General features: G+C 46.3%; 1 protein-coding gene across 2 annotated transcripts in view; it reads right to left on the bottom strand.

Moving 5' to 3' along the window:
* The window catches only part of HUNK (hormonally up-regulated Neu-associated kinase), a 113,362-nt gene that overhangs the window by 51,133 nt on the left and 38,062 nt on the right, over positions 1 to 24,167 (bottom strand). For both annotated transcript variants that reach the window (XM_073804438.1, XM_033856016.2), the window contains exons 2-3: positions 14,825 to 15,117; positions 2,806 to 2,861 (exon numbers count right to left, since the gene is read on the bottom strand). In XM_073804438.1, the coding sequence (XP_073660539.1) occupies positions 2,806 to 2,861; positions 14,825 to 15,117 (349 nt within the window). The remainder of the gene's footprint in view (positions 1 to 2,805; positions 2,862 to 14,824; positions 15,118 to 24,167) is intronic.

Genomic DNA, 24,167 nt, shown 5'->3' with positions numbered 1-24,167 from the left:
CGCTGTTTTGGAAAACTGAAGTGCAAAACCGTTTTAAGTTGTGGCTGATACATTTTAAGATTATACTAAACTAAAAACATCAAACTGCTTTTTTTTTTTTTAAAGGGGGTGCGGGGGAAGGATCCTGATTAAATCAAATCTCATTCCAGCTAATTCTAGTTAACTTGAAACATGGCTTACATGGCTTAAGTAAATTTATTTAAATCAGATTATTTCAAAGAGAAACTATTAAGAGAAAATGGTAATAGCTATAATCAACCTTTGAATAAACAACTAGGTAATTCCTTTGAAGAAAAGGTTCAAAGGACTTTCAAGTTGCAAAAGGACAGTTGTAGAGACATTTGATCCAAATTGCCCAACCCAGGGGCAAGAAAACCCACAAGACACTGGGCCTTCCTTGCCTCCAGCATCTTCCCTCCCCTCCTTCGGCCTCCTCTTTATGAAAAAAATGAGGAAACACAGATTCTGCTAAACAAAACGCAACTCCCAGCTGCCCTCTGGGATGGCATAATGTCTCCTTCCATTAGGAGTTTGGTTTTAGCAGATCATGAGAGAAGTAGGCGCCAAGTGAAAAGTTCTAACAAAGGGACATCTAATTATCAGAGCCTCTTTTCCAGCCATTTTGGGAATTCCAGTTTCTGACATGGCCCATTTTGTCTGGATGAGCTGAAATCCCTGCGTGGGTACCAATCCAGCATTTGTCAAGCTGGGAGATGATGATTGAGTAAAATGGTCCCTGGTATCCAAAGGGTCCACCTCTCATCCCAAGGCAACTGTGGGCTCTAATTTAGGTCCATCCTGTCTTCATCTTATTTGTACCGGTCTCCTCTAAGAGGGTTTATTATGCAGCCAATCTGTGAGCTACTTATTAAATGCATCTGCTGTTGACAAGAGATTGGTTCTTCGAGGATCTTCTCAGCAACGAAAAGATCTGTGCTTTTCAACACTGTATACTCTCACAAATGGTCGTCTAGGGCTATCATTTGAAGAGAGAGAAGGGAAAGCAAGCACAGGGGCAGACAGGGAGGCAAAGTGAAGGGAAGAAACAGTGTAGGGGATGCTGGGTGGGTAGGGAGACCCCCTGCCGGTGGCCTGCTCTTTGCTGGAATTACCAGCCTCAGTATAGACGGTGCGCAGGGGAAGTGAATTATTCTTACTCGTACGGTCGTGGACATCCAGCCTTCACACAACCTTTTCTCTTACAATCTCTGCAGCTTTAGGGCAACTCTGTGACTGTCACCTACACACTTGCCAAAGACAAGTTCCAGGTCACCCTGCCAGGGAACCTAAAAAACAATCTCCTTTCCTCCATCCCTCACCGGAACATGCCTTTGTTTAATGCCGCAGATCCTGGAAACCAGGACCAGAAAGACATCCTGCAGGCATTTCAATGTCTGCCTTGTTTAGCGCTGCTGCATTTGGCCCTCAGGACAACTCAAATGCAGTAGTAAAACAATCTGATTTAAAAAAAAATTCTTTGAATCATCCAGGAATCTTTTAACAATACCTCCTATAAAATCTTTGGGGAAAAAAAACTGGTTTCCTCTTAATTGTTAATCTCCTAATAATGGGTGTATTTATCAACGCCTGTCAGTGGTGCCTAATCGCGCAGCCAAGGGGTCTGGAGTCCCTTGCAGTCTCTTGACTGTTACTGGGTTGGAAGCCAGCTGGACTCCCAAAGAATATAACTGGTCACTTGAATGATATGTTTTAGAAAGTCTTGAGATGGTTTTCAGTATTTGACAAACAAAATTTCCTTCTTGGGTACAAAAGTTAAAATTCACAAAGTTTGGGCTTCCCTGGTGGCGCAGTGGTTGAGAGTCCGCCTGCAGATGCAGGGGACAGGGGTTCGTGCCCCAGTCCGAGAAGATTCCACATGCCGCGGAGCGGCTGGGCCCGTGAGCCATGGCCGCTGAGCCTGCGCGTCCGGAGCCTGTGCTCCGCAACGGGAGAGGCCACAACAGTGAGAGGCCCGCGTACCGCAAAAAAAAAAAAAAAAAAAAAAAAAAAAAAAAAAAATCACAAAGTTCTATTGATCCTTCTCTTTTCTTCTAATATAAAGTTTTTTCAAGCCATTGAGGTGGAAGAAATTACTTGCACTTGAGGTGGGAAAAGAAAGAAAGGAATAAAAGATGATGCTAAAATCTGGGTGGAAAAATGATGCCCTGAGATTTTGCCAAGAGCAACAAGACAGGCAAACAAAAGCAGAAATTCTAGAGAATAAGCCATGGAGTGAATTCTCTTCTGGACCCTGACTTGTGAACCAATTATGATTCACTCCATCCTGGACCCTCCTTCCGATTGGGACAGACCTCTAAAGGGTCCCTCTGTGGGGATTTCTCTTTGCACGACCATCAGTGTACTACAGGGCTTGGCTAAAGATATTCAAATGAGAAGGTAGGTCACATTCCCCCTTATTTCAGTGCCTCTACATTCACTGAAAAGTAAAATAAGGCATGGCCAAGCTAAGGGCGGCATTTCTGAACCAAACTATTTTCCACTATTTTTAAGAAGCGTTCTCGTGAATTCAGATAAAAAGAAGCCCTATAAAAGTTCAGCTCCGTCTGACTTAACAGAGAAGCAGAAGTTTGAAGAATCCTAAGAACATGTTTTATGTCTAAATTATTCAAATTAATTTTCTTTTTCAAAACCATTGTTAAATGTTGCAGGTAAAAGGAGGTGAACTAGAAGTATTGTCTGGGGTTTAGAGATAGATCATGATAATTTTCAAAGTCAGAAACAAATAACTGAGAATTGATAACACAGCACTTAAAGGATAATCTTGCTTTAAAAAAAAAGTCATACCAATCAGCTTGATATTATTGTCTTCATCTAGCAGCAAGTTTTCTATCTTCAAGTCTCTGAAATAAACAAAACCACACAACATTTCAGACAAGCACTTGAAACAGTGGAATGACATTTTGCTTCTGAAGGGAAACAAACTGCTTTAGAGCCACTTTGAACCAACCCATAAGGCTTTCTGCCAAAACTCACACAATCAATAAGTAAATATTTATAAAACATGATATAAGTAATTGCTGCAGACTGAAAAAGCTAAAGGATTTCAGATAAGATGGGGAGCAGGAAGGGCAGAACCAATAAGCTTCCAAAAGAAATGGGACCAAAGCTGAAACTTGGAAGTTATTAAGACCGGGAGACAGTGGAAGCATCACTCAAGGCAGGCACTGTTGGAACAGTCAGGGAAATACAAATGTGGCCACGTGTTTGTGAGACGGTGAGCAAAACCCACCAGAGTAAGGAAGATTCAGGGAAACAGTTTTTTAAAAAAAAAATGGAAAGCTAACATAATTATCGGTCCTACAACCTCCATGCTTGGAGCCCAATCCACAAATTGGCAAGTGATAATACATTAATCGATTTAGCAATCAGCTATTATGGTGGGTAGAAAAGTAGACCCCAAAGATGTCAGGGTCCTAATCCTTGGTATTATGCCCGAGGATGTGTTAACATTACATGACCAAAGGAAATTAAGTTTGCAGATGGAATGAAGATTGCTAATCAGATGGGTGACTTTGATCATGGACACTGAGATGATTCAGAAGGTGGGAGGGAGAAATGCACTCAGGGTCATGCTGAGTGTGAGGGGCCTGTGGTATCTGTACAAGCTGACTGTAAGCCCCTTGAAGGCAGGAAACACGTCTGCCTTGCTTACCACTATGCCCCAGTACCTTTGCACATTCCATACTCAGCAAATACCGATGAATCTACATTACCAAAGAGATCATTTGGGATTTCAGAAGGAAAAAACACAGGCAAAAGTATAAACCTCTTTATACTTGAGCCTCTTAAGTTGCAGCCTGTCAATTCAGACACACCATGAACATTAAATATGTAAGAATATTCTTCCCTTCTGTACACACACAAAATGATCTCTTCCATCGTTTTGAAACACAGCATCCTTGGTCCAGCTTTTATTTTCCCACTTCTGAAAAGAGACATGGCCAATAGGATTATTTTTGTCCTCTTATCGCTATTGTTAGAACTAGAATAGTGTGGTCATGATAAACAAAAATGGCAACTGATAGCACTTCTTCAAAGTGCAGAGGCAAGGGGAGCAGCAGTTGCTAGGACTGTGGTAGCCAGGAGAGCAAAAGTGTCCCATTTAACGGGGACAGTGTCTCACAGCTTGGTCTCAGCACTGCCACCTCATCCTGCTTCCCAAGAGAAGCCAGAAATCTAGATTCGATCCCAGTTTTTTAAATGTTGGCAACAAATTCACATTTAAAACAACAATAACAATCACAGTGCGTGGGCCAACCTTGCAGGCAAGATCCAGCCTACAGACTATCAATTTTCAACCTCAGTATGGGTAGAAGCTGAGCCTGGAAAGGACATGAGATGCCCAGGGAGAGGGAAGAGAATGAGGGTGAAAAGACCAAGGACGACATGCTGGTGGGAACACCGACATTCAGAGCGGGCTGGGAAGGAAGAGTCGGGGAAGTATTGGCCCAGGACGACAAAAGGGCAGCATTTCAAGACGAGAAGAGTTAAGGAGTCAAGTGCAGAAAAAGGTGGGCTCTAAACAGTGACCAGTGGATTTCAAAATTGGAAGGTGGCCGGTAGCCTTAAGGCTGGACACTTGAATAAGGGAGATTGCGTTGAACCTGGCAGCTGGGGAAGGTAAATCGATAGTCTCTAATCCGCATGCACCAGCAACGGGAAGAACTGTATACCTGCACTTCAATTCAAATGAAACGATACACTTGGAAAACTGTGCCAGGCTTTAAAAGATGTCACATATGTCCAAATGCAGGGTGACCCCCAGTGCAAGATGTTCCTCCGCACTTTCCCAGTGGGAGGACCCTGCCCCTCAGAAGGGTTTTTGGAAAACACAAATATATAAATTTTAGAAATGCAATGAAATTATCAAATGACTATTTATACTATTGACCTACGAAGCGGCACCTTCCTAGTTAAGAGCATATACTACCATCTTAACATAATTAATTGTAGAAATATTGTTCCCACACCCTCACATTTTACGACACAATTTCATTCAAACGTGTGGCAGGCAGGGGCAGGATGAATCCTGCTTCAGGTGATTCAGCAGAATCATCGCCCGCTGTTTCCAGTGTAAGATGATCTTTAAGTTGATTGGATATTTGAGATAAAGCACTTTTCGAATCTGTCTGTGACGCGCGCTTGCCGGAAATATTATCCCAAGTCATTTAAATAACAAGAGCCCATTTAAAATCTCTATAAATTATCTGCTGAGTGAATCGATTTTAGAGTGGTCTCACAAACTATCACAATTGTGAGTCATCTCTCTTTAGAAGTTATTATTAAAGCCACGCAAAATGCCTCCCCTTCTGTTGGTTTCCTCAGGCGACTTCTAGAGTTCCCAAAGTCCTCAGTGAGTCAGGTCAAGGTTAACTGGTCCTTTGTTGTTGAAAATAAAGAAATGGAGATTGTGCCCCCATACTGTCAGAGACTTTGCAAGCACTCTGTAAGGCACGTGTTCTTTCCTGAAGAGAATGGGGACAGAAGACAGCACCCTTATATTCAAGCAAATACGGTAATTCCCAGCCACTTGCACAGACTCAGAAAAACAGTGTGCCAGCAATAGCCCAAACTGTGATTCTGCGAAAACTGATTATAAAGCAGCAGCATTATTTTAATCTAAAGGAGAGCCACAGTTTGTTTCCAGCAAAATTAAACCTCTTTCCCTGGGAAGCATGGAAGCCACACTAGGGCATTAAAGGAGATATTTGGTTCAGAACAAATACTATAAAGAAAAACGGCTTAAAGAGGCGAGGGAAAAGAATGCAACTGTCGAGAGTAATAAGACTAAGCTGGATAATTCTGGGGCCACAAAAGCCCAGAGAACAACCACAGCGATTAGAAGAATGATATAAATAGAAGGCTAAAACGAGAAAAATGTAGAAGAAAAAAAAAGCCCACTTTTAAAACCGGGAAAATGTCATATAACCAGGGGAGAAGGCATTAAAATGTAATTATTAGGCAAAATGAGAAAAATGAAATCAGTTTTTCTTTTCACCCATTGCATCCCATAGCCACCCACCCCAACCCCTAGGAAAAATGCTCAGAACAAACTTGGTTAATGGCTTGTTTACCCATACCCTTTGGTCAAGGATTTCAGTGATAACCAATCTAACTGCCTCCATGACTAGTTAATGGAAAGGTAGCTACATCAGTATCTGCCCAGATCAATGTACTTAATCTACCCAAATGAAGGGAACATTCAACCTCTTTTGGCTTTATTTCCACCTCCTGCTTTGTCTTTGGAGATTTAAATAGAAAAAGGAGAAGAAGACTTTCCTTCTGACTCTTTAGGAAAAAAGGGTCTAAAATCATATTTTAAAAAGTCGTTTTAGCCTAGGTATTTACCCAAACGTGTTGAAAACTTATGGACACGAATGTTTACAGCAGCTTCATTCGTAATTGTCAAAACTTGGAAGCAACCAAGATATCCTTCAGTAGGTGAATGGATAAACAAATTGGGGGACATCTCAGATAATGGAATATTATTCAGCCGTAAGAAGAAATGAGTTATCAAGCCATGGAGGAACCCTAAATGCATGTTTTTAAATGAAAGAAAGTAGTATGAACATACTACATACTGTATGATTCCAAATTCTGGAAAAGACAAAACTATAGACAGTGAAAAAAATCACTGGTTGCCAGAGGTTGCAGGAGGAGGGCTAGAATGAATAGGTTGAACACAATTTTTTAGGGTGGTAAAATTATTCTGTATACTATAATGGTGGCTACCTGACATCATGCATTTGTCAAAACCCATAGAATGTATAACACAAAGAGTATCCTAATGTACTAGGTACCCTAATGAACCCTAATGTAAACTGCGGATGTTAGTTAATAAGAATGTATCAATATTGGTTCACCAATTGTAACCAATATCCTACACTATCATAAGACACTAATAATTGGGAAAACAATGTGGAAGGGAGGTGGGAACTCTGCAGTTCTGCACAATTTTTCTGTAAACCTAAAACTGCTTTTAAAAAGAAAATCTAGGGCTTCCCTGGTGGCGCAGTGGTTGAGAGTCCACCTGCCGATGCAGGGGTTGCGGGTTCGTGCCCCAGTCCAGGAAGATCCCACATGCCGTGGAGCGGCTGGGCCCATGAGTCATGGCCGCTGAACCTGCGCGTCCAGAGCCTGTGCTCCGCAACGGGAGAGGCCACAACAGTGAGAGGCCCGCGTACCGCAAAAAAAAAAAAAAAAAAAAATCTACTAATTTTTTAAGTAGCTCTTGGATATTTTCTCCCTTCCTAGGAGATCAGTACTAGGAATGCTATGGCTACCACCAAGTACCTCATTCAGGATGTTCACTGTGGAGCATCCTTACCACCTGAAGTTAATTATGAATCCATTCAGCACAGTGGGCCACTCAGACCCTCTGCCCAGCTACTCAACATATGACCCCAAAGGCCAAAAACTGAAAGATAACTACATGAGTAATAAAAGAAGGATGAACTTATTCACAGGTTTTAGTGTTAGTGTATCACAATGTACCTTAAATATATAATACACAGAAACTCACAAACACACACACACACACACACACACACACACACACACACGCACGCACACACTGGCAGGCCTCTATAATCCAGAAAACCTCCCCCATAGTCCATGTGAAAAGCATGGTTTTTAGCTCCATCCCGAAAGCAAAATATTTGTCTGTGTTAAGTGTCAGATCTGTCAGATGGGAAGGAAGGTTCTGACAGCTGACTGGTCTGCACTTGATGATGGGGTAATGCTCAATTTCATATTTATGGTCCTTGATTGGATTTAGCACTTCGTGGAGACGAGAGAGAAGTGGAGGGCTCTTCCTCCCGTCCTGCAGTGTGAGAAGTTCCTCTCTGTGTCTGGCAAACTTGAGGTGGTGTGAACTTGCAACTGAAAGCCAAAGGGAAGGAAAGAAAATGGTCCCTGGATGGACAGGAAATAGCTTTTCCTTGGCCAAAGGGGCTTCCAAGAGGAGTCAGGACAAGCAAGAAAGGGGATGGGGCACATGTGGAGGATCCACTGACTAGGACAGTGCTAGGGGACAGGAGTGGCAATGGTGTGTCTTAGGAACAAAGGAGAGTATCCAGTGAAGTGGCCTTTGGCAAAGCACGAGGCAGCCAAGCCCAGAGTGCAGGCTCAGATGCTTCTGGACCCGTCTCTAGTAACTGGGCAGTTCCAGGGAAAATGCCCAGTGGGACTCATCATGGCGGCCCTCGGCAGACCAAACAGTGTTTGGGGGTGGGGAGTGGGGGTGGGTAGGCATCTTTCCAGAGACTGAGAGAAGGCCCAAGGGGACAGCCCTAATCACCAGCCCTTTGTTCTAGGTTATTTCAAAAGAACAAGCTCGAACAGGCCGCAGCTAATAATTAAAGGTTCACCCACAGGCTACCAAGCACCCCTCCCCCTGCCCGCCCACCCACCCAGAGGTTCCTTGCATTTCTTTAAAGATGATAATCTCTAAGATTTGGAGACTGGCCACAAGGAACTCTGCCCTCCCAGACTGAGGGGTGGAGGGGAGGGCCTTGTTGCCATAACAAACACAGGGTCCTGGGGCGCCATGGGGGAGGGGAGGGCCAGGACCGCCAGGACGCTGCAGAGCGGGAATGTGGGTGTGCGTGCTTACGGGAAAAGCACACATCCGTGCATGGGTACTCGTATGAGACTGCATGTGTGTGAATATGTGTTGCACGCCCACCCACGTGTGTGCGAGCACACGTGTGCGTGTGTACGTGTCTGTGTGCACCTGCACACACACGCTTCCAGAATACCGGGATGGGAATGAAGGAAGAGTTCCTCCCCTGGGCCTCACCTGGCCATGCAGTGAGGGTGGAAGGTCGGGCCTCTAACAGACCCCGGGCCTAAACTGAGGGGTGGGAAACTCGAGAGCCTCCAGGGGCCACTCAGGGCTGAGACCCAAGATGAAAGTGAGGAACTGAGGGGCATAAACTGGAGGCTGCCAGGCTTCCAGGGAAGGGAGAAGAGGACAGAGGGAGACATGGGGGAGCTGGGAAAGAGCTGGTGAAGGCCCAGGGTGGAGGGGCTGAGCAAGGCCTGGTCCAACACGAGAGCCTGGGGAGGGAAGGAGACGGGCTCTGGAGGCTGGGTCTCTCTCACTGACCCGCTGAGCCGCCCTGGGCAAGTTACATAAACTCTCTGGGCATCTGATTCTTCTTTGGAAAATGGCGTCATGAGAAGGGCCACCTGGCAGGGCCATTCACGGCGGAAATGAGAAAATGGGCCACTCTCAGCTGAGTAACCACTAATAGGTAAGAGGTGAGAGGCTGGTGTGGCCAGGGGAGGATATGAAGTTAAAGGTTCTAAGACAAAGTGAATGGGGAGACTCCAGGAAAGACTTAAATGGTTCACTTGGTGATAAGCAAACAGTACTGGGGGGCATGAGCCCTCAAAGGAAAGGTCAGAGAGAAGGGGCCCGGGCAGGAGGTGGGGAGCCTGGACCAAACCCACAGAGGATTAGGTCTGGGGGAGAATGCTGTACCTGTGGAGATGGCCACAAGATGGATTTCAGTCATAAGCTAAGAATAAAGCATTCCAGAAAAGCACATAATTCCCCAAGGCAATAAGCATTTTGCCGTGAACAAGAGGTGTTTCTGTTTTCGTTTTTGATTAGGTTTTATCTTCAGAAGCACTGTATTAAAACCAAATGATTTTTTAATCTTTGATTTATTTACAAGATGGGCAATTTGGTAAAACATAAGAACAATTTGTTAAGCATGTACCTGATTTATTTATTCAAAATGAAACCTTTATTGAGTTCCTACAATGCTCCGGAAACAAATTCTGTTTATAAAATGAAAGAGCTGGTCATTCACTAAAAAGATGCCACTCTACAAATTGTGACCTGAAAAATAAACAAATTGGTATGAAGTCAATGAAGAAACTCCCTTAAAATTCCAGGGAGAATATGGAATATTCCAGAAAGAACACGAATGGGTGACCAAAAGCTTCCATCCCAGTGCTAATTCTGACACTAACTGTATCCGTTCAGTTTCCCTTCATTTATCCAACAAAGTCTCTCTGTGTGAGTACTGGGCTGGGCGCTGGGCTATATGGTGGCCTATGCAGAAGACAGATAGCAAGCAAGCCAGTTATCTTGTGAAAAGTGTTTGGAAATCAAAGTAGAAGGTGCCGGGGAATCTATGACCAGGGGTCCTAGCCTGGAGGGCATCCTGGAGGACGTGAGCTTCCTAGCTGGGACCCGAAGGATGAATACGATTCATCCAAAGATTGCAAGGGCAGTACAAGCAGAGAACAGCTGTGAGGCCTTGAGCACACAGAACTCAGCCTCGGTGGATAAAGTGAATGAGGTGGACTCAATGGTAGTTACGGCAAAAACGTACTCAGTATTTCCTAAGGGTCTCGGTGTTAAGCATTTTACATGAACTGACTCATTTAATCCTCACAACAACAACATGAAGTGGATAATCCCTTATACCTGCTGTGTAGCTCTGGAAGGCGAGGCAAAAAAGCCTAAGTGATTTGCCCAGTGCAGCTGTTTTTTTCCTCATAAATTTATTTATTTTATTTATTTATTATTTTTGGCTGCATTGGGTCTTTGTTGCTGTGTGCGGGCTTTCTCTAGTTGCGGCGAGCAGGGGCTACTCTTCGTTGTGATGCGCAGGTTTCTCATTGCGGTGGCTTCTCTTGTTGCGGAGCATGGGCTCTAGACACGCGGGCTTCAGTAGTTGTGGCTCGTGGGCTTCAGTAGTTGTGGCACGCAGGCTCAGTAGCTGTGGCTCACAGGCTCTAGAGCACAGGCTCAGTAGTTGTGGCGCATGGGCTTAGTTGCTCCGTGGCATGTGGGATCTTCCTGGACCAGGGCTCAAACCCGTGTCCCCTGCATTGGCAGGCGGATTCTCAACCATCACGCCACCAGGGAAGTCCAGCCACAGTGCAGCTTTTAAGTGGTAGACCCCGCACGTGGACGCAGGCGGTCTGGCTTTAAAATCCACATGGCCGACCACCGTGCAACCCAGTCCACAAAGTTGTCACGTTTTTTCAAACTCAATTAAACAAAAAACCTCTGATCTATATAACCAGCACCTCCAGATATGTGCTCAGGCCCTGGTATCTCCAACAGCCCCCGATATGAGCAGAAGTCGCTCCCTTCTCGTGTGCCTTGTCCTCTCTCCCCTCTCCAAGGAAACTTAAAAGTTAAAACAACTTCTTAAAACCCCCCACCAGTACAGGACGGGCTTGCTTCTTGTCAGGCCCCTAAGAACAAAGAAGACTCCCCTCTCTTGCCCCATAGTCCTCCCAAGTGCAGAAGGTCCTTCCCCAATACTGATGAGTGAATAAAGACATGGCTCTGGGAGCAGCCGTGCTGACACACAGGCTCCCGTTCACTTTGATCGTCTGTGTCTCTCTCCCGGTCCTCGGGCCCCTATGGCTTGTCTCTTCCTGCTTAGGGGATGGCGGTACTGTGTTACCCAGGTATGTTTTTTCTGTACAGTTTGATTGGACTTTGTTATTTTGAATGAAGAGAGGAATCTCAAAGTAGCCTCTTGGCAGAATCAGTATTCTTGATGATGGATGTGAAGAGTCAACGTTCTTCGTACAATAGGAAAATCATCAGATTTGGGCACCCTGCTGGGTGAGCCCAGAAGAGAAAATGAAAAAAAGAAAAGAAACCCTCATTAGATTTTAAACCGAAAGCATCTCAGGCAATCCTCAAATGGTGTAATGAAGAAGTTAAGACCATATTCTAACTTTGCAAACGTGAACGACAACCGTGTTGTAGAAGACACAGAAGCTATGGCAGGTCCAGTTTTAAATGAAGTTCTCTGCCAGCTAAGGAAATCTGCTTTATAGACGTTCAGTTTCCTTTTTTCCCTTCTACTTGCAATAGTTACAAGATTTTTAAAGATTTGCTTCCTTTAAATGATATTTAAATGGTTCTGGAGAGAGAATTAAATATTTAGATTTAATTTCACAGGAAATGAGGGCTCTGCTAGGCATTAAGTTGATGATGACATGACGATATAGGACCAGCCTCATCAGGAGCTGTGCTTTTTAGAGCATCCTCTAACACATGACCAAAAGCCCTTTAAATCATATAATGTAGCCACCAAAATTCATCCTAAATCCTTTCGGAAGATCCAATCTGTTTGCTCACAACTCTTCCCGCCAGGGACTCCAGGACATCTCTGAAATGCTATCTAAACTCTCTTACTCATTTGAAAAATCTAACCTCAAAATAAATTATGAAATTCACTCCACCTCCATAGCATAAAGGAGAAGATTCTCCACCACTGAAAAAGGCTACAGCATATAGGATACCGGCCAGATTACGGCTGCTAAAAATGAGGCGTATAGAACCTTTCGAAATCAAGACAGTCCAGGTACAGCCACCCATGAATATATTCTAAACAAACATTTTCCTGTGCTGTCTCAACCACCTGATCACCTGTGCCCAGATGTGCACAGGTGACACTCATTAACATGATTTCTAGAGAAGAAAATAAAGAACTGCTCCGAAACAACACCTGTATTTCCAATCTTCCCTAACTTTAAAAGATCTGAGCCTTTGCCACTATTGGCTGATGAATATATTTCCAGGGAGGGGGGAAGTAGAACGCTGGATATTGGAGAGAGAAAAAGCACACCGTCTTTGCTATCAAAACATTATTAAATTCATTCCTTTGACATTCTGACAGTAATTGCACTGAGAGGGATTGGATTTTGTTAAAATTACTTTAAAATGGTTGTTGAGAATTTCCTGTGGGAGGGACCAGCGAGCGATGCACAGCCTTTGCTGGCTTTCCCTTTGTTGTCCTCAAAGCTCCAAGCTCGGTGCACATCTGATCTCTGACAGCACGAAACCCTTGTAATAACACCTTGAGTCTCTTGGAAAGCTCTTCCCCGGGTTCTGTCTTCTGCCGTGACCAGCTGAGTGGGTAACCCAAGCTGATTCATTCCTGAGGTTTCTGCCTTTGTCATCTTAGTCACCAAAGACAGAAGCAGAAGCACTTACGACCATCATTTTCCTAATAACGGCAGAGCTCTGACACGGCAGGTTACACAAGGGTATTGTTGGAAAGAGCCAAAAATAGCGTTATTCACTTAAAATTTCTGAATGTTCCCTTCCTTGCTGATCGAAACTCCAAGAGTTCTAATGAATCGTGATTTCGTGACAATGTGTGTGACTAAAAATATGTACAAGGAGAGGTTTTCTTACCTTAGTGAGAAAAGGATGCGCCTGAATGGGGGCTGGCCAAGGCTGGCTCCCTCCCCCCAGTGCCACCCCTCTGCCCCTGAGCCCGGGACCTCCCCACAGTGTCCCAGATTCAAGCACCCAAGGTAGAGCATCCCCCGGTGCCAATCCCATTGGTTAAGTTAAGTGAAAGAAGCCACTTATAAAAGACCATATATTGTTTCCATTTATATGAAACGTCCAGAATAGGCAAGTTCATAGAGACAGAAAGCAGATTGGTGCTTATTACCGGGGGCTGCTGGGAGGGCTGGGAATGGGGGGGCGACTGCCAATGGGTACAGGGTTTCTCGTTCGGGGCGATGGAAATATTGTAAAATTAGACAGTGGTGATAGTTGCACAACTCTGTGAATATACTGAAAATGACTGACTTGTACACTTTAAAATGGTGGCTTTTATGGTATGTGAGTTGTATCTCAATACAAAAACTTTTAAACGTATGTGTGTGCACATATATATAATTCCTTGCTCTTGCTTTTGTAAATGAGAATCAAACGTGAGCCCTAAGTTTTCTCAACAACCCGGAGTAGCTGTGAATTATGACTCCGTGAAGGAAGAAGTACGCATTTATCGGTGAAGTCAACGCTTTCCTGGGAGGGAAAGAGAGCGCTTTCATTTTCTTATTTTATTGTATCGCATTGACCTCATTTAGTCTAGCGCTAAAGTCAGCACCCACCACCAACGGCAACACGGCTAAGAATCCTGTTTCCACTCGGTTTGCTTGCAAAGCTCCTCCTCAGGAAGGAACAGGCTGTTTAAAAAAAAAAGGTTGATTTTCATAATTATCTGCAACGTTGGTTTGGCTTATGGAGAACATGCCTAACTTTCAAGGGCAAGTTCACACTTCACGCGGTGATTCAGTGCCATTGAATGAAACAGCTATTAAGCGACTACCATATGTAAAGCAAATACGATGAAAGCACCGTCGCTCGCTGAAAAACAACCTCACGCCATCTTAACATTGATGCTTCTTTCAGGCACCTGAGCAACTGTTCTCATTACTTTGCAAATAATAATAATGAGAGCCGCCAACACTAAACGTGTCCCTTACTGTGTACCAAACGCTGTCCCAAGCTCTTTCCGTATATATATAGTTTTTCTTTAATTTTTTTTTTTTTTTTGGCCATGCCGTGCGGCATGCAGGATCTATTTCCCCGACCAGGGATCGAACCCAGGCCCCCTCCATTGGGAGAGTGGAGTTTTAACCGCTGGACCACCAGGGAAGTCCCTCTTTCTGTATATTAACTCATTTCCCCTTATACCAACCATGAGATAAGTATCACGAATATTCCCATTTTACAGAAGAAGAAACTGAGGTTCAGAGAGGTTAACTAACTAGCCCAGAGGCACACAACAATTAAAGGAGAGAGCCAGGATGCAAACCCAGGCAACTCTGACTTCAAACATTATTCTTTTAACCTCATGTTAGCATTAACCCGACTCACAAAACAAGTCCATGAAACAAAACTTCAGAAGAATTGTAAAACAGGCTGCAAGGATTCAACCTTGCTTGGAGCACGCTGGAGCGCAGTGCCGTCCACTCAGCACAGAACTGGCGATCAGCATCATGGTGCGGCCCTTACCTGTGGACCACCCCGGCCCGGTGCAGGTGCTCCACCGCAGAGATGAGCTGCCTGATGTATCTGCGGGCTTCGGATTCCTCCAGCCGCTTCTTCTCATATATCTTGTGCATCAGGTTGCCCCCAGGACACAGCTCCATGACCAGGTAGTAGCTGTTTTCTGTCTCTAAGATATCAAGGAGCTGGGTGATGTTAGGGTGGCGGATCATCTGCTGGATCTGCCCCTCTCGCCGAAGGTTTTTGGTGACATAGGTGTCTTTTTTGGCTCTCTTCTTGTCGATGACTTTTATGGCCACCTAAGGAGACACCAAGAATATGGCTGTTGTCAGACACTGCAGGCAAAGTTTATTCCCTGACTATTCACAAAACTCTAGGAAAATACATAGCTGCTCATCTGCACCAGGAGAAAAACTTTATCTGAAATAGCATCAAGGGAGAAAAGAAAGATGTAACATCAGCGAAGATCGAAAGATTCAATTATGAAGGACGAGAATGAAATTTACTCAAGCAAACTCAAACGGTGGTCCGGAAGCCTCCGTGAAGAGTCAGCGTTGAACTTGGTTCTCCGCAGGGTGAAACACCAAGTTCTCCTCCAGCAAAGGGCCCCTCCCCGCTCCCTCTCCGGCCTCGCCACCATCCCTCCAAGTTGGGTCCCCCATGACTCCATTTCTGAAACGACCAAATCTGCCCCATCTTCAGTTCTAGGGCGTGTTTAGGGAGCTGGGGGATGCAACGCCCAGTGATGTGGCACCCCTGCCCTTCCTCCCAACCCTTTCTCTGCCCTGTACCAGGACCTCAGGCCAGGCCACCTCTGTCCAATGGTTACCTCTTGCCCTGTGAATCACTGTACAGGTTACCTCTTGGCCCCAAGTCCAGAGAGGTATCTCAACTGCCCACTGGATGCCCCTCCTGGGTCACTTCCCCCACAATCAACATGTCACATGTGTGGACCCTCCAGCTTTTTATAAAGGGAGGGAAGGGGGGAGGGAGGGACAGGAGAATGGAAGTAACGATGGCATGAGGGAGGAGAAGGGAAGATTGTCCCTTCTGCCCAAGTCTGCACCCTTCCCCACTCTCCCTTCCTTCAACGGCTGTCACCAATCCACTCACCTGGCCTTCAAACACACCACCGTTTGGCCCTCTTCTTTTCTTACTATGTCTTCGCTCCTCTCTAACGTGACCAGCCAGGGACATCACGTCAATGACTTCTGCTAACTGCCTTCCTCACTTTCCCTTCCTCTCTGTTCCCATGCCAGGTCGGGTTCATTTAGGACCTTGTTTCGCAGCACCCAGACGCATTGTCGCTACGTGAGATTCCAGCAACCCAAGGGATGTTCTCATACAAGGCTACCAAGCCACTGGGCTGCAGGACAAAAACAGTGGGCCTACCATTTCTATTTATTTCCTTTTTGTAATTATATTTTTTAACGGCTTCATAATGCACTCAATGTGCAGAGGTGTGATATAGATCAATCAGCAAATGATTGATAGATGACAGATAGATAGATAGATGTTTGCAGCAAGGGGCTCAAACGTTATTTTCTTGACAGAAGTTTGTAATAAAATGAAATAAAAGTCTATCCACCACTAGCCTGGACTATGACATCAGCGTGCTACCTCTTTTTCTCGATGCTCATCCTGGCCCCTCGAATTCATACTCGAAATCAGTGGGTCTGGAACTCTGATTTCTTGCTTAAAGCTCTTCGGCGGCTCCCTGCTGCCCACAGAGCAAGGTCCACAGCCTCAGGCAAGCCCTGAAGCTCCCTCCCCATCAGCCCCGCCACTGTCCAGCCCCGGCTCCCAGCTCCCCGGGGCGGGTCTCCTCACTGCCCAGACCACACGTTCTGCTACTCTCCAAGCCTGCACTCACAAGCCCACTTCACCCCTTCAAATCCGCCTGGTCCTGCAGACGCTAACTCCAGGCCCACCTCCCTTCCAGGAAGTCTCTTCAGCCCTCCTTCCTTACACTCTCACCACACCCACTGTCTGCGATACCATTTAAAGCTCCCACCCCTCCCTTAAAACAGGGGCTGCTCCCCCCTCACCACACACAGCACTTTATAAACAATGAGTGAACGACAGGTCACTAACTGAGCAAATCAGTGAACCTTTTTTTTTAACCATTGAAGCAAAAATAGCTGTAACAGCTTAATCTAGTATCTCTTCTGGGGAACAGTCTTTTTTTAAGCTTTTTTTAAATTGTGATATAATTGACCTATAACAGTGTATTAGTTTGTACAACATAAGGATTTGGTATATGTATATATTGGGAAATGGTCACCACAGTAAGTTTAGTTAACATCCATCACCAGTTACAAATTTGTGTGTGTGTGTAATGACAACCATCAAGATCTTCAGTATTAGCAACGTTCAAATATACAATACAGTATTGTTAACTGCAGTCACCAGGCTGTGCATTACATCCTCAGGACTTATAACCGGAAGTGTGTATCTTTGGACCACCTTCACCCGTATTCATGGAGATTTTCAGGCCCTTAAACCAAAGATATGACTAAGACGGGACAATCAGCCATTGGACCAGACAAGCTGGGGGCCTGTACTAGCCCTGGGCCATGAGAGGTTGGTGCTGTCAGCCCACAGAAGCGGGCTGTAGTTTGGCCTACGAGTCCAGTATATATGAAACTAAAAGCTTTAAAAACTGTACTCCTTTGTGTGTATATATGTATAACACATACGTATACATATATATACATACAAATATATATCCATCGTCTTGTGGAGGTGGAGAGAAAGAGGAATGCTGGAAAGTACAATCAGATTCTGTCTTTGCTCGAGTCTACGTTGCAATGTTTCAAAAATTACACTCTTTGGCAGTGAAATCCTCAAAGGTACTCTGAATAAGTAGTCTGAAAACCCAGCAGTAAAACGATCTGCCTTTCTTAACAGAGCACACAATTATTATTAGGATAATTTATTTAGCTCTTTAATTGCCTGGAGTAGGTTATACAATGGCCACCCAGAGACGTTAAGGCCCCATCTGTGGACCAGGTGAAAGGGACCTTATTTGGAAAAAGTGAAGGATGTTGAGATGAGATTCACCTAGATTATCTGGGTGGGCCCTAAATGTCATCACAAGTGTCCTTATAAAATAGAGGCAGTGGGAGATGTCACACGAATACACAGAGAAGTGGCGAATGGGGCAGAGGTGGCAGGGATGAGCCACAAGCCAAGGAATGGTGCAGCCACCAGAAGCCGGGAGAGGCAAAGGACGGATCCCCCTAGAGCCGTCAGAGGGAGCACTAGCCCTGTCGACACCTTGATTTTGGCCCAATGAAATCGACTGTGGACTTCTGGCCTCCAGAACTGTGAGAGAATGAATTTCTGTTGTTTTGTGATAACGCATTACGGCGGGAAACTAACACACCAGGTGTCTGTTCCACCATCATGTGCCATCTTGGTTCCCAAGTTCTACTGTTTCTGAGAGTCCCTCTGTGAAAACCCTGCACCCTTAGGCAGCCTCACCTGGAGAAGGTTTTCTATAAAGCTCCCTCTCTATTTTTAAACACCCTTACTTGTAAGCGACCTTAAACTTATAAGCTCTGCATTGATAATACTGAAAATGGAATCCGTTCTTGATTACACAAAACCATTTAATCAACGTCATCTGTAACAACTGAAAAGGGAAAAACTAAATTGGAAGTTAAGGAAAAGGCAGTGATCAATGATCAGCAAAGGGAGGCATCTAATTTAATCTGACAGTAATCAGAGATTTACAGGCACTAATTCTACCCGGGGGGAGCCCAGTGTGATGATGGGTCTCTAGCTGAAAAGATAAACTGCTTTAGTCAGGGGAGTTTTAAAGAGTAAAATTAAATCTGCACAGACTGACTGAGGCCCCAAGTCCCAGGGCCACACTGGAACTCCCAAGCTGGTCCTCAAGTGTGGGAGGGAGGGGAGGGGAGGGTGTCAGGGGAGTTTCTGAGTTGCATCCTGAGCACATTGGGACAGGAAGTTTTGCTGTGAAAGGTCAATAAAACGAAGACTCCAACCCTTCGATGGATCCAAGTTGCAAAGCCTCCTGAAATTTTACAGAGGAAGCCGTTTTCAAAGATTGTCCCCATATTTCCGAGTAAGTAGCAGTCTTAAGGTGCTAGGAACTTAGTAGAGAGACATTAACACAGCGCCAGTATACCACAGCTGAAACTGATCACTCATCAACTTCTTATTAAGAAGTTGCACTTCTGTGACTTCCCTGGTGGTGTAATGGTTAAGAATCCACCTGCCAATGCAGGGGACACGGGTTCGAGCCCTGGTCCGGGAAGTTCCCACATGCCGCGGAGCAACTAAGCCCGTGTACCGCAACTACTGAGCCTGTGCTCTAGAGCCCGTGAGCCACAGCTACTGAGCCCGCGTGCCACAGCTACTGAAGCCTGCGCACCTAGAGCCCGTGCTCCGCAGCAAGAGAAGCCACCGCAGTGAGAAGCCCGTGCACCTCAATGAATAGTAGCCCCGGCTCGACGCAACTGGAGAAAGCCCGCGCGCAGCAACGAAGACCAAACGTCACCAAAGAAAAGAAGTTGCACTTCTCACAGTATGGCAACTCCCACCCCCCCCCCCACGCCCCCGCGGCTCCCGCCAAAAAAATACCTATCAATGATGGATAAAATCAGCAAACTTTTAAATAACTAAGCTCATACGAAAGAAAAGGAAACCCTCCAAGGCCAAGAAAAAAAAAAGTGAGTAGATCTAAGATGAGGAGAGGGCAGCTATGGGGTAGTGAAATAGAAGATACAGGAAAGAAGGAGTGACTGCAAGGAAGGATCCTGAGGAAGGAAAGGAAGAGGTGGCAGAGCGCTCTGCAGGGATGGGAAGCACGACTCCCTCCCACACGGGAAGGAGGAGGGACCGAAGCGTGTGAATCCCAATTCTCCAGGAGAGGCGCCAGCTGCAGAAAGGTATTCATGCTTAATGGCCCCTGTGACGTATTAGGAGAAAAATTCCAACACAGAATTGTACTTAGAATGCGGGATGCACAAAATCACATGGCTGCAGTCACGGCACACACTCTCACAAACCAATTGGTACCTAAGATAACGTACGTAAAGCACTCAGTACAATGTCCGGCACATAGTAAGAGCGCCTGAAATTGACATTCTTATTATCATTTTACTTTCACTGAGGCAACCTGTAGAGGGTGAAAAGCGTTTAAGCTTAATTCAGCCAAGAAGAAAATGTGCACTTCCTTGACCTGTCGCTTTGGCATATTTCAAAAAAGAAAAAGAAGCCTGAACCTCATTTCAGTGTTTTGAACTCTCTGGAATAGAGTTGCTTTTAAATCCCAAGGAGGAGGTTTAATATCAGTCTAGTCTCTCATCTTCTTTAAATATTGACTTAGTTGAGACTGTCTACGTAGGATCAGAGTTAACAGGATTTAAAATTCATCCCTTCATCCTGGATCACCGTTCACTGCCTTTAAAATTCATTCCTCTGAAACACATCGAGGGGTTGTTCACGTAGCCGATCTCCAAAATGAAAATGCAGATGCAAAACGGATGCATCTTCCATACAACGGAGAGGGAGGGAAACACCGATCAAAGAAACTACTCTTTAATATCACAGCAATATACATATATGTTTTACCCATCGTACAATGCATGCTGTGTAAGTTCAGCCTTTCTTTAATTAAAGCAAGTTTATACCATGATGTTTTAAATAATCAGAATGCACAGGGAATAGAAGGCTGTCATCAGCAGGATTTTCTTTTTACATGGAAATTAGCCAAAAAGAGCTTCCTTTCCAGAACATCTTGGTTTCTTAATAAATACTGTATGTTAAACTCAACTGAATCTTTTCGTCTTCAGCAAACATTTATTAACCACCTAAAATATACGTGACACTGTTCTACATGCCAAGAGTACACCATGAGAGAGATACGGATCTTCAGGCCCATTTGCGGCCATAATTCAGATTTTTTATAGTGGTTTAAAATGACCATCTGTCATGGGCTGAACTGTCTCCGCCCACACACCCCACCCCCAAATTCACATGTTGAAGCCTTAATCCCTAATGTAACTATATTTGGAGATAGGGCTTTTAGGAGGTAAAAAGGTTAAATGAGGTCATAAGGGTGGGGACCTAATCTAATAGGATTGGTGTCCATATGAGAAAAGGAAGAGATACCAGAGATCTCTCTCTCCACACATGCACAGAGGAAAGGCCATGTGAGGACACAGCAAGAGGAAGGCCATCTACAAACCAAGGAGAGAAGCCTCACTAGGAAGTAACCCTACTGGCACCTTGATCTTGGACTTCCTGCCTCCACAACTGTGAGAAAATAAACGTCTGTCACTTAAGCCATCCAGTCTGTGGTCTTTTGTTATGGCCACCCGAGCAGACTAATGGACCACTCGAGTATCGTACAATTCTACTATGCAGAAGAGTGTAACTGTAAGAACCAAGGGCTAACGTCCATTCTCCAAGGACTGGGGTCAGATCTGATAGTTCCTTTCCTGCCCTCTCCCAGTTTTCCACACCCCAGCAGTTCAGAGGGTGGAACGGCACAGCAGCCAGACATACAGATTCCGAGGTTGGATGCCTTGACTTCAAAGCCTGCCTCTGCCACCCAGTAGCTTGGACCTTAGTTTCCTCGCTGTTATAAAAAACGGGGGTGGGGGGGGGCGGCTTCTCTTCCCTGGTGGCGCAGTGGTTAAGAGTCCGCCTGCTGGTGCAGCAGACACAGGTTTGTGCCTCGGTCCGGGAAGATCCCACATGCCACGGAGCGGCTGGGCCCATGAGCCATGGCCGCTGAGCCTGCGCGTCTGGAGCCTGTGCTCCGCGACGGGAGAGGCCACAACAGTGAGAGGCCCGCGTACCGCAAAAAAAAAAAAAACAACAACAAAAACCGGATGGGGGATAATAGTACCTATCTCGTGGAGATGTTGGGGATATAAATGAGGAAACCCAGGAAGGATGGTGCGCACCGGGAACATTTCTGGAAGCCCTCGGTAAGTGTCCACTGTTAGGATTTGCATGTTTTGTGCAGGAAGAGAAGCCAGGAAGCCCCTGCCACCCAGCCTCCATCCCCATCACTCCCCCTCGTCAGGGTCCCCAGTGCCTCTCGACCACCCAGTCCACAAGGTCACTCTCCCTCCTTGTCTCCTGCTTTTCCTCCCAGCCCAGTCTTCCCAAGGTTCTGCCCCAGGCCCCATCCTTCCTCACATTAGGGATGTACGGTCCATCTCCTCCACTTCCAGGACTCCTACGACCGTTCATATGCTGACCAGTCCCAACACCTCCATCCTGCTGACGCCTCTTCCCCGAGCTCTGACGGCCCCGTGGACACCTCCCATTTGGGTGATCCACTGGCTCTCCAAACCCATCACTTCCCCCTGGTCCTCCCTGGGGCTCCCCAGCTCAGCCTGAAGCACCTCCCTCCATAGGTGTCCTTGCACCCCAGCTGTGCATCTTCCTCCACCCAGCGCACCGCTAGTCCCCCACCTAACTAATCACTGGGGCCAGTCACCTCCACCTGCTAAGACCTCCCCACCCCCGCTCTTCCCCCATTCCATCTGCTGCCTGCTGCACCACCATCCTCTCCTGCCCAGATGTCTCCCAACTCCGCCCACCACTGCCTGAAATTCCCTCCCACACAGGGCTGTCTGGGTCAGGCCAACTCCCAACTCCCACTCCTCTCTCCAACCTCAGATTACAGTTTGCTTCTCCATCCCAGACTGGCTCGGGCCACCCTGCAGTTCTCCAGCTGTCACACCCATCACACACACTCTTAACGGTGTGGGACACCCTCCACTGTCATTTCCAGGAAGGCAGGACTTGCCCAGCCTCCCCACTTTTGTGTTCCTGGCTTCCACACCGTGCTTGGCTCATTTAGGACAAGTACGTGAGAGAAAGAAAAAAAAAAAAGAACAAAAGGTCCCAGCAGTCTGCTACAGTGGGTCAGGATGGTGAGCTGGGGGTCATCTCTACGCCTGCCTTGGGTAAGCTGGCAGCTCGAGCCCTCCCCTTCCTAAGCTACAACACAGGCAGACCAAAAGCCTTCCCTTCAACCATTAAGGTTATAAAACGTGATGCCACCTGTGGACGTGGTTTCAGCTCGTGCGTGACTGTGACGCGGAAACACTCCCTTCCCCTTTTGAGAGATGTCACCTCGTCAGAGGCTTCCCTAACCAGCCTAATTAGCGCTGCACCCACGCCCTCCAGCCCCGCCCCCAAGGCAACACTCATAATCCCCTTACTCTATTCTGGTTTTCCACTGGGCTCCGATAGGACATTCCTCCTTCACAGCATCAAATTCTCCCAGATTTGGGGATCAGCCCTGCTGATCACCCTTCTTCAAGCCTCATCCTTTTCGTAGAATACTCTTCCAGAACCCCAATCCCCGTTGCCACTTCAAACAGTGCTCACCCTTCCACGACCTGTGCCGAGCAGTGTCAGGAACAGAGAAGAAGCTCAAGGAACGTGTACTGGACCAATGACACAGCCAACAATTGTGCAGGTTAAGGAGAGAGGAAGGGAGAAAGGGAGGGTGGGGGAGAGGGAAGATGGATGGATGGCTCCGGTCCTTCCCACTTACATGTGAGCTTTGTGGATCCCCGGATAGAAGCCAGACGATGTACCCTAAATGCCCACGCTAGAAAACAGATTAGATGACATGGAACAAACAGTATCCTTGGTGACCCTCTCTGGGAGAGCCAGAGCAGACAGAGAAATTCAGAAGCCCTGCTAAGCTAAAGGAGGTGTATTGTGGTCCCCTGCTCACCACGTGTGGACTGGAGCTGCCCAGCCATCCTGCTGCAGAAAGCAGTTTCTTACCTCCTGAGGGTCTGGCTGAGAGCTGGGAGAAGTCACCCAGGAGAAGGGGTGCTGGAGGACACCCATGACCAGCGGTGAAGAGTGCCGTCTGGGGACCTGGTGTCCACCACAGAAGCAGCCTCACTCTTCCCCCTCATGCCCGCTAAGTCCCTCCTACCCCAACATCTTATTCTGGCCTGTGCCCCTGCCATGTACCCTTTCTCCCTCCTAAACTTGTCTGAACCATCTGTCACCTTCTCTAGAACAGCTAATCTAGAGGGGCAGGAAAGTTCCCCCAAGGCAAGGACCACCCAAAAGCACCCAGAATCCCCATTTCTCCCAGAGAAAGAGCCAAAGTCCTGACAGCGCCTGGACACCCATCTCCCTCCCATCTCCTCTCATTCCCTCTGCTCACTTGCAGGCCTTCCTGTAGGTCCACGAGTGTGACAGGTGTATTCCCGCCCTGGCCATACACTCTCTCCCTCACCTCCAAGACTTGCCGAGACGTCACTGCTCAGAGAGGCTCCCGTGACCCACCTATTTACAGCCACACCTGGCACTCACCCTCCCCTCAATC

This window comes from Tursiops truncatus, chromosome 4, assembly GCF_011762595.2.
Source record: "Tursiops truncatus isolate mTurTru1 chromosome 4, mTurTru1.mat.Y, whole genome shotgun sequence".
Lineage (NCBI taxonomy): Eukaryota > Metazoa > Chordata > Mammalia > Artiodactyla > Delphinidae > Tursiops > Tursiops truncatus.
The sequence above is the reverse complement of the archived record's forward strand: the minus strand, read 5'-3'. Positions and strand labels throughout refer to the sequence as shown.